The sequence below is a fragment of the Barbus barbus genome, assembly GCF_936440315.1.
Source record: "Barbus barbus genome assembly, chromosome: 32".
NCBI classification, from domain to species: Eukaryota; Metazoa; Chordata; class Actinopteri; order Cypriniformes; family Cyprinidae; genus Barbus; species Barbus barbus.
Window position 1 is genome coordinate 3,289,976 of NC_136760.1, and position 14,254 is coordinate 3,304,229.

General features: G+C 36.7%; 1 protein-coding gene across 1 annotated transcript in view; it reads left to right on the forward strand.

The window, feature by feature from the left end:
• Window positions 1–10,906: 10,906 nt before the first annotated feature.
• Window positions 10,907–14,254, forward strand: part of LOC306852296 (transient receptor potential cation channel subfamily M member 4-like) — a gene marked incomplete at both ends in the record, with an annotated part of 45,082 nt that continues 41,734 nt past the window's right edge. The window contains one exon of the mRNA XM_079389008.1: window positions 10,907–10,963. Coding sequence (XP_079245134.1) covers window positions 10,907–10,963 — 57 coding nt within the window. The remainder of the gene's footprint in view (window positions 10,964–14,254) is intronic.

Below are 14,254 nucleotides of genomic sequence, written 5' to 3' on the forward strand. Positions count from 1 at the left end.
ACAGTTTGTGTTGTCCAACAATATACATATTTACTTTGCTCTTGTGAAGATAGAGGATACAATGGGGCTTTAAACGAAAATATGCCAATTATTTTAAAACTTATTAGTGAATACGTCCATAAATATTCAATTATATAAGGCATATTTTAATATAAATTGATTTTAATACATTCTTGTATTTTAATATAAAAATAATAAAATTATTAAATGAAATTAAATTTACAAAAAGTGACGAGGGGGACATTTTAGGGTAAAACCTTACCCTAAAGGGTTAAATATTTATTTTATTTGTTAAATAATTAAATATCACATATGTACAGTTAGGTCCATATATATTTTGATACAGGCACAATTTTTATTATTTTAGCTGCTGATCAAAACATATTCAAGTTACAGTTATATAGTGAATATGGGCTTAAACAAACACCCTGAGCTTTAATTTGAGGGTAGTCGCATCAAAATTGGAGAAAAGGTGAAGGCATGACAGCTCTTCCCTTTTTCAAGGGACCATAAGTAATTGTCCATTTCATAGACAGATGTGGGCTATTCCTTCATTATTTCGAACCCACAGTCAAAGTATCACCCCATGCAAGTGAAACAGACAATTGATAGGATTCAGAAACAAAACAAATACATCAGAGAAATAGCAGGAACATTCAGAGTGGCCAAATCAACAGTTTCCTGCATTCTGAGAAAAAAAGAATTCACTGGTGAGCTCAGCAACAAAAGGCCTGGACGTCCACGGAGAACAACACTGGTGGATGATCGGAGGATCCTCTGCATGGGAAAGAAAAGCTCTTTCACAACATCCAGCCAAGAGAGGAATACTCTCCAGGAGGCAGACGTGTCACTGTCAAAGTCTTCAATCAAGAGAAGACTTCATCAGAGCAAATACAGAGGGTTCACCACAAGGTGCAAACAAGGCTAGATTAGACTTTGCTAAAAAAAAAAAAATCTAAAAAAGCACTTCTGCAAAAAACATTCTTTGGACGGCTGAAACTAAGATGCACCTGTACCAGAATTATGGGACGAAAAAAGTATGGAGAAGGCTTGGAACAGCTCATGATCCAAAGCACACATCATCTGTGAAACACGGCAGAGTAGTGTGATGGCATGAGCATGGCTTCCAGCGGCACTGGGTTACTTTAGTGATGAGGAGCAGCCGGAAGATTTCTGAAGTGTATAGTGTACTCTCTACATTCAGTAAAATGCAGCAAAGTTGATTGGGCGGAGCTTCATAGTACAAATGGATGATGAACCAAAACATACTGCAAAAGTGACCCAGGAGTTTTTGAAGGTATAAAACAGTGGAATAGGCTATTCTGCAATGGCCACGTCAATCTCCTGATCTCAACCCAATTGAGCATGCATTTCACTTGCTGAAGACAAGTCTCTGGTGATGTCTATGATGAGCTCATTGCCTGCAAAAGATTCTCAACACAATAAAAAAAAGGATTTTATTTATTCATCATTATATTTACTTGTCCAATTACGCCACGTTGTTTAAATAGCAAATGCATTTGCCCATTGTGCGCCCATGTTCGTGCTGGTCTGAAAACAAGGTGTGTTCAGGCGCATTGTTGTTTTGAGGAACTGAAATAGACTGCACCATAGACCAACTCAAACCTGGTCTAACGTCAATGGCGCAATATTTTATTATTATTATTATTTTTTTTTTGTTATTTAAAAGAGAAAATGCGCCTCTGGGCAGGTCCACAACTTGTGTTTACTTTGCTTATTACACACAGGGACGCGCAGCAGCACACAAACATGCCAAATATTAAAAATGAAAGGATTACAGTGTAAAAGAATATTGTGTATGCTACATAAATATAAAAACGCCATACATGTCATAATGGATAGTCATTGCTATTTGCTCACGCATGAGCAGATCCGTTTGCTCTCTGGAGAGGAGTTCTATGGAAGAATATTCAGGACTTTTTTTCATAAGGAATTGCAAATTATATTTTCAGTTGCATTCAGTTTGTATTTTTCAACAGAAAACCTTCCTGGAATAATACATTATTTTTTTAATAATAATAATAATATAATCTTTTTTTACCCAAAATGCAGCGGTTATACCCTGCTAACCAACAGTGGGAGCAACAACGGCACGCACAATAGGTCAATATTCACTATTGCCCAAACGCTTTTCACCCGTCTCAACATCACAACAATTCTACACTTATTACAGTACATTTTATTCCTTTCTTTTAATCTGTAACACAGTGATGAAAAAACAGTGCCAATCTATATTTATCTACCCATTTTCCACCATTTATTTTATATTAATGTATCATTTCACCTCCCAATACAAACACGCCCCCTAGTATAGTCCCGCCCACTCACATTGATTGACAGCTTTCCGTGAAGACATAGGAAATTCAAATGCAAAAGGAATTGCGATTCTATTTGAGTTTTGGCAGGTTACATGCACGACGCAGAGAAAGTGAAAAGGCAAATGTGGTAATTAATATTGCTATTTAAATATAAGGGGCTCATAGATCATAAGACATGGGAAATACAGTTGCAAATGGACTTTGCTTTTTCATTTGAAATGTAGCAGTCACTGTGCGTTCGCGAAAGGCGAAAATAAAAAAGATAATGCAAGATTTGCAATTGCATTTGGATTATGTCACAATTTATGCGCCCGCATGTGGAAAACGCAACTGAAAATATAATTTGCAATTCCTTATGAAAAAAGTCCTGAATATTCTTCCATAGAGTTCAGTCTGTGCGCCTTAAAATTCCACTGTTTACATAGCGAATCCGCCATGTGGCGGTGCCAGGATGTTCTCATAGGGGTGGCCAGCAACCAGCCTGGGGTGGCACAGAAATCTTCATTATTTCAATATAAAAATGTGGTTGACTATAAAGTACTAGACTATTTTAGTGCCTAAAACACAGCTGAATACAATGAATTTCTACTTAATTGTAATTGAGATATTCGTGAATTATTATATCAAGTAATACTGAGTGAATATGACATTTTTTTGTGTTATTCCTCACCTCCAGGTATAAAGGGGCTCACTATAGCTTTATTGCTCTGTCATTTTGGTTCTGGTTGTTTTATGCATTTAAATGGTTTCATTTTCGTTTGTACTTTTAAAATTAATGAAAAAATAGTGAACATTTTCTAGTATAAGTGCAGTGTGCTCACATTTACTTGTGCATTAAATTAAAAATTAAAATACACATCAGCTTGCGCCTTATTGTGATCTGGAATTGCACGATAGCCTATATTTTAGTATGCATTTGAGAGACGTTCTGAAATATAATGCATACATGCATGCATGCACAGTTTGCAGCTTTAATCACCTTTTTGGTAGTTTCATGACTTAACTGACGACAGAACTAGTCGTATGCTCAGTTTCTTGTGCGCTTGTTTATGATGACGCGTTTAGAGCGTGCGCCGTGAGCACAGTGACAGCTGACAGGACAGGAAAGTTTGTTTAACTGACATATAGCCTAACAGCATCTCATTGTTCTACCGAAGCTCATTTGGCTGGTGTACCTTTTCCGCGCTCATTTGACTAGCTCCTGGTGCTGAGGCAAAGCTGAAGCATGCGTCTGAAAAGTCCCCCGTTTGATTTGGATGAAAAAAAAAATACACCGGTTCCGCATCTTAATAAAGGCATTTCTTGTCAAGAAAAAGGGGACAAAAACTGCAGTTTTGAGCGCAACTCGCTCTTTAAAGGAATGGGAGATGACGAGGGATCACGTGACCCTTCGACGGCGATGCAGGCTTGAGTCTTTCGCTCTGCTCACTTTGCCATATTTTGTATGATCCTGTCAGTAAAATTTGAACCACTCTGCATTGGACCTGTCATGAGTGCTAAGGCAGACAAAGGGGATCGGAAAAGAGAGATTGAGCAATCGCCAATGAAGAAAAAATTCAGAGATTCCGCCATCTCCAAAGACCTCGACGATGCTATTGCTAGCAGCATCGAACTAGCATTTAAAGAGCGGCAAAACACGTGGAATTCGGTTGTGAATTTGGCAGTAAGAGAGGCGATGGACTCTGTGCTGATTCCAGCATTACGCGAACTGCGTGAAGACATACAAGCGACCAACAAGTCGGTTAAAGAGCTAAGAGAGGAGTTTGAGACCATAGCTACCGCGGCGAAGCAGACACGTGACCGCGTAGATTCTGTTCAAGCAGCTGCACGTGAGGATAGGAGGACAGTCACGGGCTTAAGAAATCAGCTGGAGCGACTCACAGAGAAGGTGACGGATATGGAGGACAGGTGCAGGAGGAACAACGTACGACTGGTGGGGCTGAGGGATCCGACGCGGCTGGTTTCCTCAGAGTTAATATTTTTAAGTGGATTCCTTCCTTGAAGGGCCGTGACGTTGAGATTGACCTGCACATCGCGTGTATGACGGAGGGAGGGGCTCCGATCGGCCGCACACTCTCATCTTCCGTGTACTGAGATAGTCAGCTGCAAATATGGCTTGACCCCAAAAAAATTCTAACAAAAGGTTTCTCAGCGGTTTACAGTAGTATCAGATGTACTTAAAAACATACTAAAAGTTTACCAAAGTTTGACTCCAAGAAAGGCCCCATTTTCAAAATGGCGGCTGTCAGGTCCATAAAATGACCATTACTCCTTTGTATTCCTCCTAGACCAGGAATACTGGTGCCTGATACATGTTTTGGCCATGTAATATTCTAATTAGCATATTTGCATTATAGATAAGTGATTACAAGTACAATTATATATTAAATCAATTGGTTACAAGCATATTTATGCGAAAAATAAGTACAATTCCCCTTAAGTAATTGCATATTTCTCCTTTCTCATATTGTTTTGCCTAGTGTTGGTGGTTTCTGTAGTTCATAATTCTTTTGATTCCAATAAAGAATAAATTCATTAAAACTGTGTGGTACTGTAAAATTATTGTTTTAATAGTGTTTTATTTTTTTTTAATGGTTTTTTTGTTTTGCCTTTTGTTTTTTATATATATTTTTTATACTTTTCTATTTTCTTCAGTTGTTTCCTCTTATTCTGGTTTATATTTTATACTTTTTTTGCACTGTGACCTTCACTAGATTTACCATTAGTCGTCACACTCTTCCTCCCATAGAGGTTGATTATAGTGATTCTCACAATTCCCAACTTGACATGGTCTACAAGTACCTCTTTTCCACCAAAGCAGTTCCAGGTGCTAGTTCAGAGCCAGTGCTATAGCCGGTTCTTAGTTGGTTCGACTGGCGAACCCTTTAAGAACCGGTTGCTTTTCCACAGGCTAGAGAGCCAATACAGAGCCAGGGCTTACGTCACTGAATACGTTTCATGTTTCGGTTCACTAGCGCGGCACAACAGGCTTGTTCGAGGTGCATCAGCGCCACGCAGATCGATCGGCACACAACACACTAAAGCACCGTGAGAGCGATCCAAAAGCTTAAAGAGCCGTCTGCTTTCCAGTCGCTCCCGCAGCACCCCGATATGCCTCGCACCGAACGGTCCGCGCAGCGCCAATCCATCCCGGACAAGCCTAAACAAACTATCATCAATGGCGGACGTTGCGTTGCTATTGATGTTCATGGCTTTGCGAACCTACATCGGCATCCAAACACGGCGAATCAAACGTGTTCGCGTTTAGCTGCTATTTCAAATACGGCAGTCCAAGTTTCTGTTTGTCTTGTTGGTCACGGTAACCCTGCCCCCAGCCCCTGACGCAAGAGGTTCTTCCTTCTAGCCCAGCAATGTTTTGGTGCTACTTACGAACCGCTTTTACTGGTTCGGAGCTGGTGCTTTGGGTGTCGAAAAAACAAAGAACCGGTTTGAAACAACCGGCTCTGGCTCCGAACCAGCACTGGAACTGCTTTGGTGGAAAAGGGGTAAAGCAGGCATGCACCATAGTCCATATGCCCTGCAACTGCACCGTTGTGTTCGGCAGGCAGTTGTGCAATTACAGTGGATCATCTGCAGGAGGCTTTCTGGGGCAGCAGTCTTACTGGTCATAACTGGCAGGAACCGGTTGTTCACCAGTTTCCATCCCCAATCCACTGTGTTCATGTCTTGCTTTCCAATCCAGTGAAAGCCCATTGATCTGCACGATTGTCACAACACTCAAGAATGGACTCTGCGAGCGTATCAGTCTTAACACTACTTGTGTCTTTACTTCCATGTGTTATCGTAGTCCCACAGAAAAGACAATCAGTTTGGCTATTGAAAGGACCAGTTGCTTCTCTGGTACTTCTTTTATGGTGGCTCAGATTTATTATCTTGTTGGATTTTAATGTCTTTTTTATTTATGTACTTCTGTCAACATTTTGAGTGTACTATTTCACCAGCAGAAATGTGTACGTCGTCGTCTCTTTGTACACTTGCATTGTTGATTCCATCAGAACCTCAACCACATCAGAGCCATCTCTTAAGTTTTTACAGCAAATGGGGCAGGTTTCTTGGTTTACAACAACATGACTCATGGTCAAAATTGCATTTGGAGTGTACTTTTTTCTCAAGCTAATTCAACAGTGTCATCCTCTCTTAACACACTCACACATTGTTGGCCTTTTTCATGTGTTAGAAATCTTGGTGGGGGGGTGGGTGGTTTAAGTAGTCAAGGATGAATTTTGTTTGAGAAAAATGGTATACACTGTGCTGCCAACAACATTTCAATGAGACAAGCAATATCAAATGTCAGTATTCTCTTCCACCATCTTCTGAATTGCTGAAAATTGTGAATTTAGTTTTGTTGGGATACGTATAATGCCACCTTTGTACTCAAAACATCTATAGAGGAAAACATCTATTTAGCAAAAAAAGGGTATGTGTCCAAAAACACTTACTGAGTAGGAGTTACATGACATAGAATGGCTAAATCGTTTACATCTCTGGTTCACCCCAAACAATGATAAAACCTTACAGTAATCTCACAAAATCATGTATTCCATAAGTATGTAATCATGTCAGTGCAATTTAGACAAGACCAATGGATTCATAGACCAAGAAAACATGGGGTTAGATACCAAGAGTACTTGGCTAGGTCAAATAATGAAGGAGTTAGGATATTTTAAGGGCTTCCTGCCCATCTTCCTGGACACTATCTTGAAAATTACACCTTTCTAGTGGTTAAACTTTGGTAAACTTTTAGTATGTTATTAAGGACACCTAATACTACAAAAAACAACTGAGAAACCTTTTGTTAGAATTTTTTTAGGGTCAGATGGTTTTTTTTTTTATATATGCTACATTTGTTTAAAGAAAGTGGTTGCAATCCATTTATTTTAGCTACATTGAAATAAACAAATTTAGTTGACTAACTTTCCACATTTTTATTTAAATGTAGCTAAAATAAATGGATTGCAACCACTTATCTTAAAAAATGTAATTTTTTCATTGTACATACATTTATAATATTACGCCTACATTACGCCTTTTTAATGTAATAACTTTTACTTGGGCTATGGCAAAATATATATTTTTAGTGTTTCCTAAAAAGATTCAAAACCCGCGGCCGTGACGTCACCCGTCCAATCACAGCTAGCTTCATTCAAACTCAAAACTTTGAGTCAGGAAGAAAAGGTAAGCATTTCAAGCTTCTTTATTCCAATTTAAAGCACTTTAGAACGTTTATGATTTATTTTCGTATCTTATTATTTTAACCAGCTCAGCAACGCTAATGCAGAGAGGAACTAACACGCCATTGCATCAAAGTTATCAACGGCAAGTGTTAAATATGCAGTGTTTTACACCACAGTTTGTTAGTGGGAAAATAAAACATATAACGTTATTTGTTTGTGATTTTCTTTCTCAGTCGGACACAGACAAACAAGTCCGGTGATTTTTGTCTTTTAAACCAGGAGGATGGCTGAGAGATCTAACCAACAGATAAAAGGTAACGTCAAGACAAACACATTCACTATATTACAGTACTGTTTTAAACTTTGTGTTCATCGGTATTTATGATCCGCGTCGTCAGTTTCATCGAGCATAACCATAAACCATGTCATGCTAATTAAGTTTACTAATGCAGCCGAAGCCCCGGTAAACAAGCGGCTCGAGGAGCATTTATGATGGCTGTTTTGATAACGTTATTTACTATTTCAGACTGATATTAGCTCCTCACGTTTTTTAATTTGAAACTCATACTTGCAAATGTTTTTGAAATCAATATTTTCAGAGCAAAGGTGGCGTGGAGTGCTGGGATGTCAAAGACATCAAGGCGGCTGCAATACCACGGGCCTAAAGTGAAGTAGCTACGTAGAGTTCACATTGATTTAATTGATGGTTTTAGTGTTTGCGAGATGTACACCATCGTCTTCTGAAAGGTTTTTTAAGTATATTGCTTCATTTTTGGATGAATTGCTATTTTTTGCAAATGTAGCAGCACAAATGGTTCTTCTGAAGCAGTACAATATTTTAGACTGAGATTTAAATCATTTATCAGCTCATGCAGACACAAGACAAACACTGCTTCTTCACACCACATGAAGGACATCATGATATCCAAGGATGTTTGATGTAATGTAGTGTGCCACTATTTCTGATTCAGACTGTATTGGCAGAATTAAAAAACATGAAATGCCTTTGATTCAGTCATTATGCTTCAGAGGAATAGAGTTGGGTCTTGAAAGTTCTAGTTCTAGTAGGCTTTCTTAATATCTTAATATGGATTAATAAGGTCTTGTGTGTTATATTTTGCTTTGGGTTTGTATAAAGGTGTGTTGATTTATTATTTATATTTATTTGGTTGTTTTATTAATGAAAACCCCAGCTCAAGAACATTCAGCTGATACACCCCTGAAAGTTTTTCCCAATTAAATCCAGTTGACCGACAGCTCTGGAAGACATGTTGTGAAAATTACTACAAGTTTTTGAAAATTACTACAAGGTTTTAAATGGTCACACGCCCTACTGAATAAATACTACTCTGATCCTTCACACCTTTATTTTCAATTATGAACATTTAAATGTCTTTCCACACAAGTCTTAATTTTATGATTTGTTGTGACACATACTAACGCTTTTTTTGATGCATTTAGAAAAAGGAGCCTGAGCAGGTGCAGAAGGCAGCAGTCCGCATCATTGCTGTTGAGGAGGAAGAGGAAATGTCACGAGGAACCCACTGGATGTTTTGATCGTCTTTGAAGACAAAGAGATGATGTCAACCAAGTCTAGTGTCAGTGCACTGCTCCTGTTTTTGCACTTTATAGCACACTAGCTTCTCAAAGCAGCTTTACAGAACAGGCATGTGTCTACATTACAATTGAGCCTGATCTGTTCTATAAATACAATACTTTTTAACTTGAATAGTGTTGTATCTCATGATTTATAGTGATGCTATATGGGTGCACTCACTTCTGTTGTATACTGTATGTTTGAATAATTCAGTGGAAGTAATATTGATGTGACATACTGCTACAATTCCTCACTGCTAATCATGATGTTCTTTCTATTAAGTAGTATGTTTAATACAGGATATTTACAGTCTGATGTAGTAAAAAGAGAAAGTTGTATGAACATGCCCTCTGACCTTACCTCTTTTACTTTAAGGAATGCTGTTTTTGTGGAGCGTCAGTATATCTGATGTGTGAGCGGCCATCAGGCGCAAATGTAACAGAGCAATTCTTTATAAAATTCCAAGATGTTTTTGGACATGTATTTAAAATTGTTTTTGCTTCGTTTTATTTTTACATGTTTGAAAGGTTTTGTTTGTTTTTATCGTTTTTTAATTTATTTTTAAAACATGGTTGGTGCATTTTATGTTTTGCAATGCTAAAACCATTTGAGGTTTAAATAAACACTTTGAATTGTTAATAATCTGTCTCTGTCATTGAATTTATGTATTTATTGTTATGACCTTAAAAAGTGGATTCAGCATTGGGGGGAAAATTAATATATTTTTACTCAAAAATAATACACTTATAGTATCTTGCGTGTGTGTTTCAAAGACACTTAATTTGTAATGTACTCGTAATACAAAAAAAAAAAAACTTTATCACTAATCAAGCATGAAAATAGACGTACTTAAAGTGTACTAAGTATACTTGAAGTTGTCTCAATTTAGCATCAAAAAGTACACTAAATACACTTTAAGTTATACTTTAGTATAATTTAATTACAACTAAAATACACAGTACAAAAAAAAAGTTTATCCAAAATAGCACACTTCAAGTTAACTAATCGTTAACACACTTGAAGTATACTGACAATTAGTCTGGCTGCAAGTATACTTAGCATACTTTTTTTTTCACTAGGGCACTTTCAATGCATTGTTACAAATATCATTTTCAGCACACAGTTAAAAAAATTCATAAAATATATTTAAGTAAAATGCAAATAAATATACTTATAAAAATGTAAATTCAAGCATATTTTTGTAAAATGTTTTTTTAGAAAATATACTAAATTACAATTATTTTAAAGTGTGTTAAAAGTTGTATTTTGAAAATAGTCAAACGTATGCTGCTAATATACTTTTTGTATATTTAAAAATGGTACATTTTTTGTTATTATATTTGCAATGTACTATTAAAGCAGGGAATATATTACAAATACAATAAAGTATACTTTTTTTCACTAGGGTAAGCAGCAAAATAAGCATGTATAGCGCGGTGAATGTTTATATGATTGTCAACCAATGGGATGCTACATTTTATTCTTTCTGACATTAAAGCACTTGAATACGACAAGCTCTTTTAGCTAAAATTACGACTTCGTAAGTGGGAAACAGGAAATTTCCGACAGCACGTGAAGGCAGTCTTTTCGTCTTTTTTCCTCCAATCACGTGCCTCCTCTGTAGCCACACCCTGCGCTGGTTACACCTGATTTCTCAGGTACACCGAGAGTCTCGAGCGATCCCGGACTTCCTCGTTTGCGGGTGTCCTGGATGTTACACGCTGAAGTCAAACTCACGACAAACAGCGACTTCATAAATCTATAAACAGAGCAAGATGAATGAAAAGGAAGTTGAGGAAAGTGCAGTGGCCGTGATGCCGAAACAAGATCTGGTAGGTCTGTCAGAAAACTGCTTCCCAAACCTGTTTCTACAACCGAAGCACTTCCTTGCCTTGATTTTGTGTTGTTACAGGCACGCTCCGGCCGTTTGATGCTCATTTATTATGTTATTAATAAAGCAAAGACAGACTGCTTGCAATTCGGTATTGTTTCGCTTTATTGTTGGCAATGAGCAGGACTGCAGGGAGGGAGTTTCTCTAAAACAGCATACCACGAGTTATTATTGTGCATGTGCTTCTCAGGTAGTTATCATTATTAGTCACATAGTCGCCATCTATAATGCACACGGTACAGTTACATTTGCTGTAGGATACTATTTAAATGTACTGTGAGTGTTTTATGAACACATATTCTGCTTTTGTGGTGGTCTTTGTTTTAAAGGGATCATATTAAAACACCTAATTTATATAGGCGTATATAGTAAAGTTTAAACATTTTTGATTTCCATCTGTTGTTTATATATATATATATATATATATATATATAAGTATAAGTGACAAACAGGGTAAAAACATTAATTTACGTTCAATTTTATTAGATTTTTAAATTCCATGTTCTATTTCAGTAATTAAATTCTAATCAATGTATTCAGTTTTAGTAGGTATAATTTTACAGTACACACACACATGTTGGTTTTTATGGTTTACACGGACTCTCCATTGGCATAATGGTATTTCCTGTCGCTCTACAACGAAACCTACCCCTCGCAGGAAACTTTGCATTTTTAGATTTTCCAAAAAACTCATTCTGTATGATTTGTAAGCCTTTTGAGTTACGGGGACAGCAAAAGTTTCCATATATCACCTTCATGTTGGAATACCCATGTCATTATACACATTTGTGTCCCCATAAACCACATAAACAAGCACACGCAGTATCTCATTTTAATTTAGCTAAACTATAATAAGCTGTCTTTTAACAGATGCTTCACTTCATTCAAAGTTGCATTCATTAAAAAATGAATTCTCAGAAGATGTACTTTGAACAGTTTAAAGTTCTTATCCCGTTTCTCCAAAAATAATTACCCAATATTTCTATATATAGAATATTAGTAGTTATTTGTACTGTGCATGAAAAAAGTTTGTGCTTTTGGTGTTTCAGTGTTCTGGACAAACACTGCAGGGATATTAAACAGTTCTTACAGTCTAAATAAATGATGAGGTTTTTGAAATGGTAAACTGGTCTAGCTTGCTTTCTTGATGAAAGGGGTGGGTGGGGACCTAATGAAGAAATTACAAGTGGAGTCAGGATAAAGTGAGCAGTTTAACCTCGTTTTGTGACTGATAAAATCAAATAAATAACACGTTACAATAAGTTTTTATTATTTGTTAACATTAGTTAACTGCATTATTAGTTTGCAATACAATACTTCTACACTGTAAAAAAAATATAAATAATAAAACACTGCCAACGCTCTAAAAAAATGGTGCTACATAGCACTAAAAGTGGTTCTTGGCTCGTAATCATAGGGGAACCGCTTTTGGTGCTATATAGCACTATTTCTTTAAAGGTGCTATACAGCACCTTTGTCAAATGTTATGTAGAGCCATAAGAGATGCCATATTTCGTTGTATTTCTTGAACAAAAATGGTGCTAAACCAGTGTTTTTTTGGCTCGTAAAGGGGCTTAACGGGTTCTTTGTACGGCAGTGGTGCAATATAGCACCTTAATCACCTCAAAGCACCGCTGAAGAACCATACAGGAGCTTAACAGGTTCAGGTTCAATGGTAGCAGTGCTATATAGCCCCTCAGTCACGCTGAAGAACCAATTTCTGTTATTTTAATTCAGTGATTTTAACTCTTGATTGTGTTTTTAATGCTTTAAAGAGCATTGTTTAATGTTCTAATAACCATAAAAGGTACAGCTCAAAAATTCAGAGAGAAAGGCTGCATGGCTAGAAACTGCTGATCAACTGAATGCACAAGTAGCAACTATGTTAAAATGTCATTAGGCTACATTTTGGGCACAATACAATATATACAGTTGGTTGTAGCCTATGTTTTATTTATTTGATTATTTAAGGTGTATTTTCTGTGTACTTTTATTTTTGGACTAATCATAAAGTCAGCTAATTGTATGTGTGAGAGAGTCAGTGTTAATATCGATGCGTTCCAGTCGGTCAGTGTTAGAGGAGCTCATCTTAGCCTGACAGTTAGCCTGCTCCGGACCAGGTTAGTTTCTCAGCATAAGCTGCCACAGTGACTGAGCTTGAGCTATGCTAAACTTGCTTTCCGAAACCAAATCAAGTGAAAAGTCAGAATTACTGAAATAAGCCTGGCTTGTTTGGTAAACTAGTTTCATGAAACTGATCCGTTTCGATGAAGAAACAAACTCATCTACATCTTGGGAGGCCCGAGGATGAGCAAATTTTCAGCAAATTGTTGGGTGAAATATTTCTTTAATGTTATTCATTGCTAATTTTAACATTTATTCATACATTTAAAAAAAGAAACAGCTGAAGTTCTTAATATTAATCAATGCACTGTGAATTAACATGAACATGCAATTAACAATTATGCTTCTACTAAAATTAACCAAAAATTATGAAATGGGTAAACGTACCTATTAAGCTCACCAAAATCTACATTGAGACATTTTTAGTGCACAAGAGACTGGTTTCAGTACAAAAAGTAGTTAAAATAAAATATTAATCTGTCACACAAAAATATTTGATTTTAAATGACAAAAGCATTTCAATTAAGATATACATAAATTCAAAAACATTTTTATACCCTGCACACCCCTGTTCCCATTAAGCTCACATCATGTTTTATTAAAAAAAACAACCCTTTTAAAGAATAATTGAAAAATATATATTTTTTGAAGGTACAAAGTCAATCACAAAAAAAACGAACGCTAAAATCAAGTAACAAGGCATTCAGGTCGATCAGCTATATATTCATAGTGAAGTTTCATCTAAGCACACTGCAACATCTATAGTCCATGTTCAGCTAAGTAACACGGTCAAAAATCAAATAAAACAAACCAATAAAACATTTAATTCATGGGGACGAACACAGAAACTAGCCTCATTATGAAGCCTCTTTTTAAATGGATGTCAACTTGTTTAAAGTCTCTTAAGGCTGGAGAACACTACATGACCCCCACAGATTTACAGTCTGGAGAAATTGATGCTAGTTGCCGAAGATCAGAGCCAGTCTGCAGATTTGACTTGACAGAATCCATAAAATATCGATTAAATTAACTTAAAGTGACAGTCATCAGTTTATATCTTTATATAAGTCTTTCTATGAAGTATTAAATAGACGTTCAACGTGGAAGC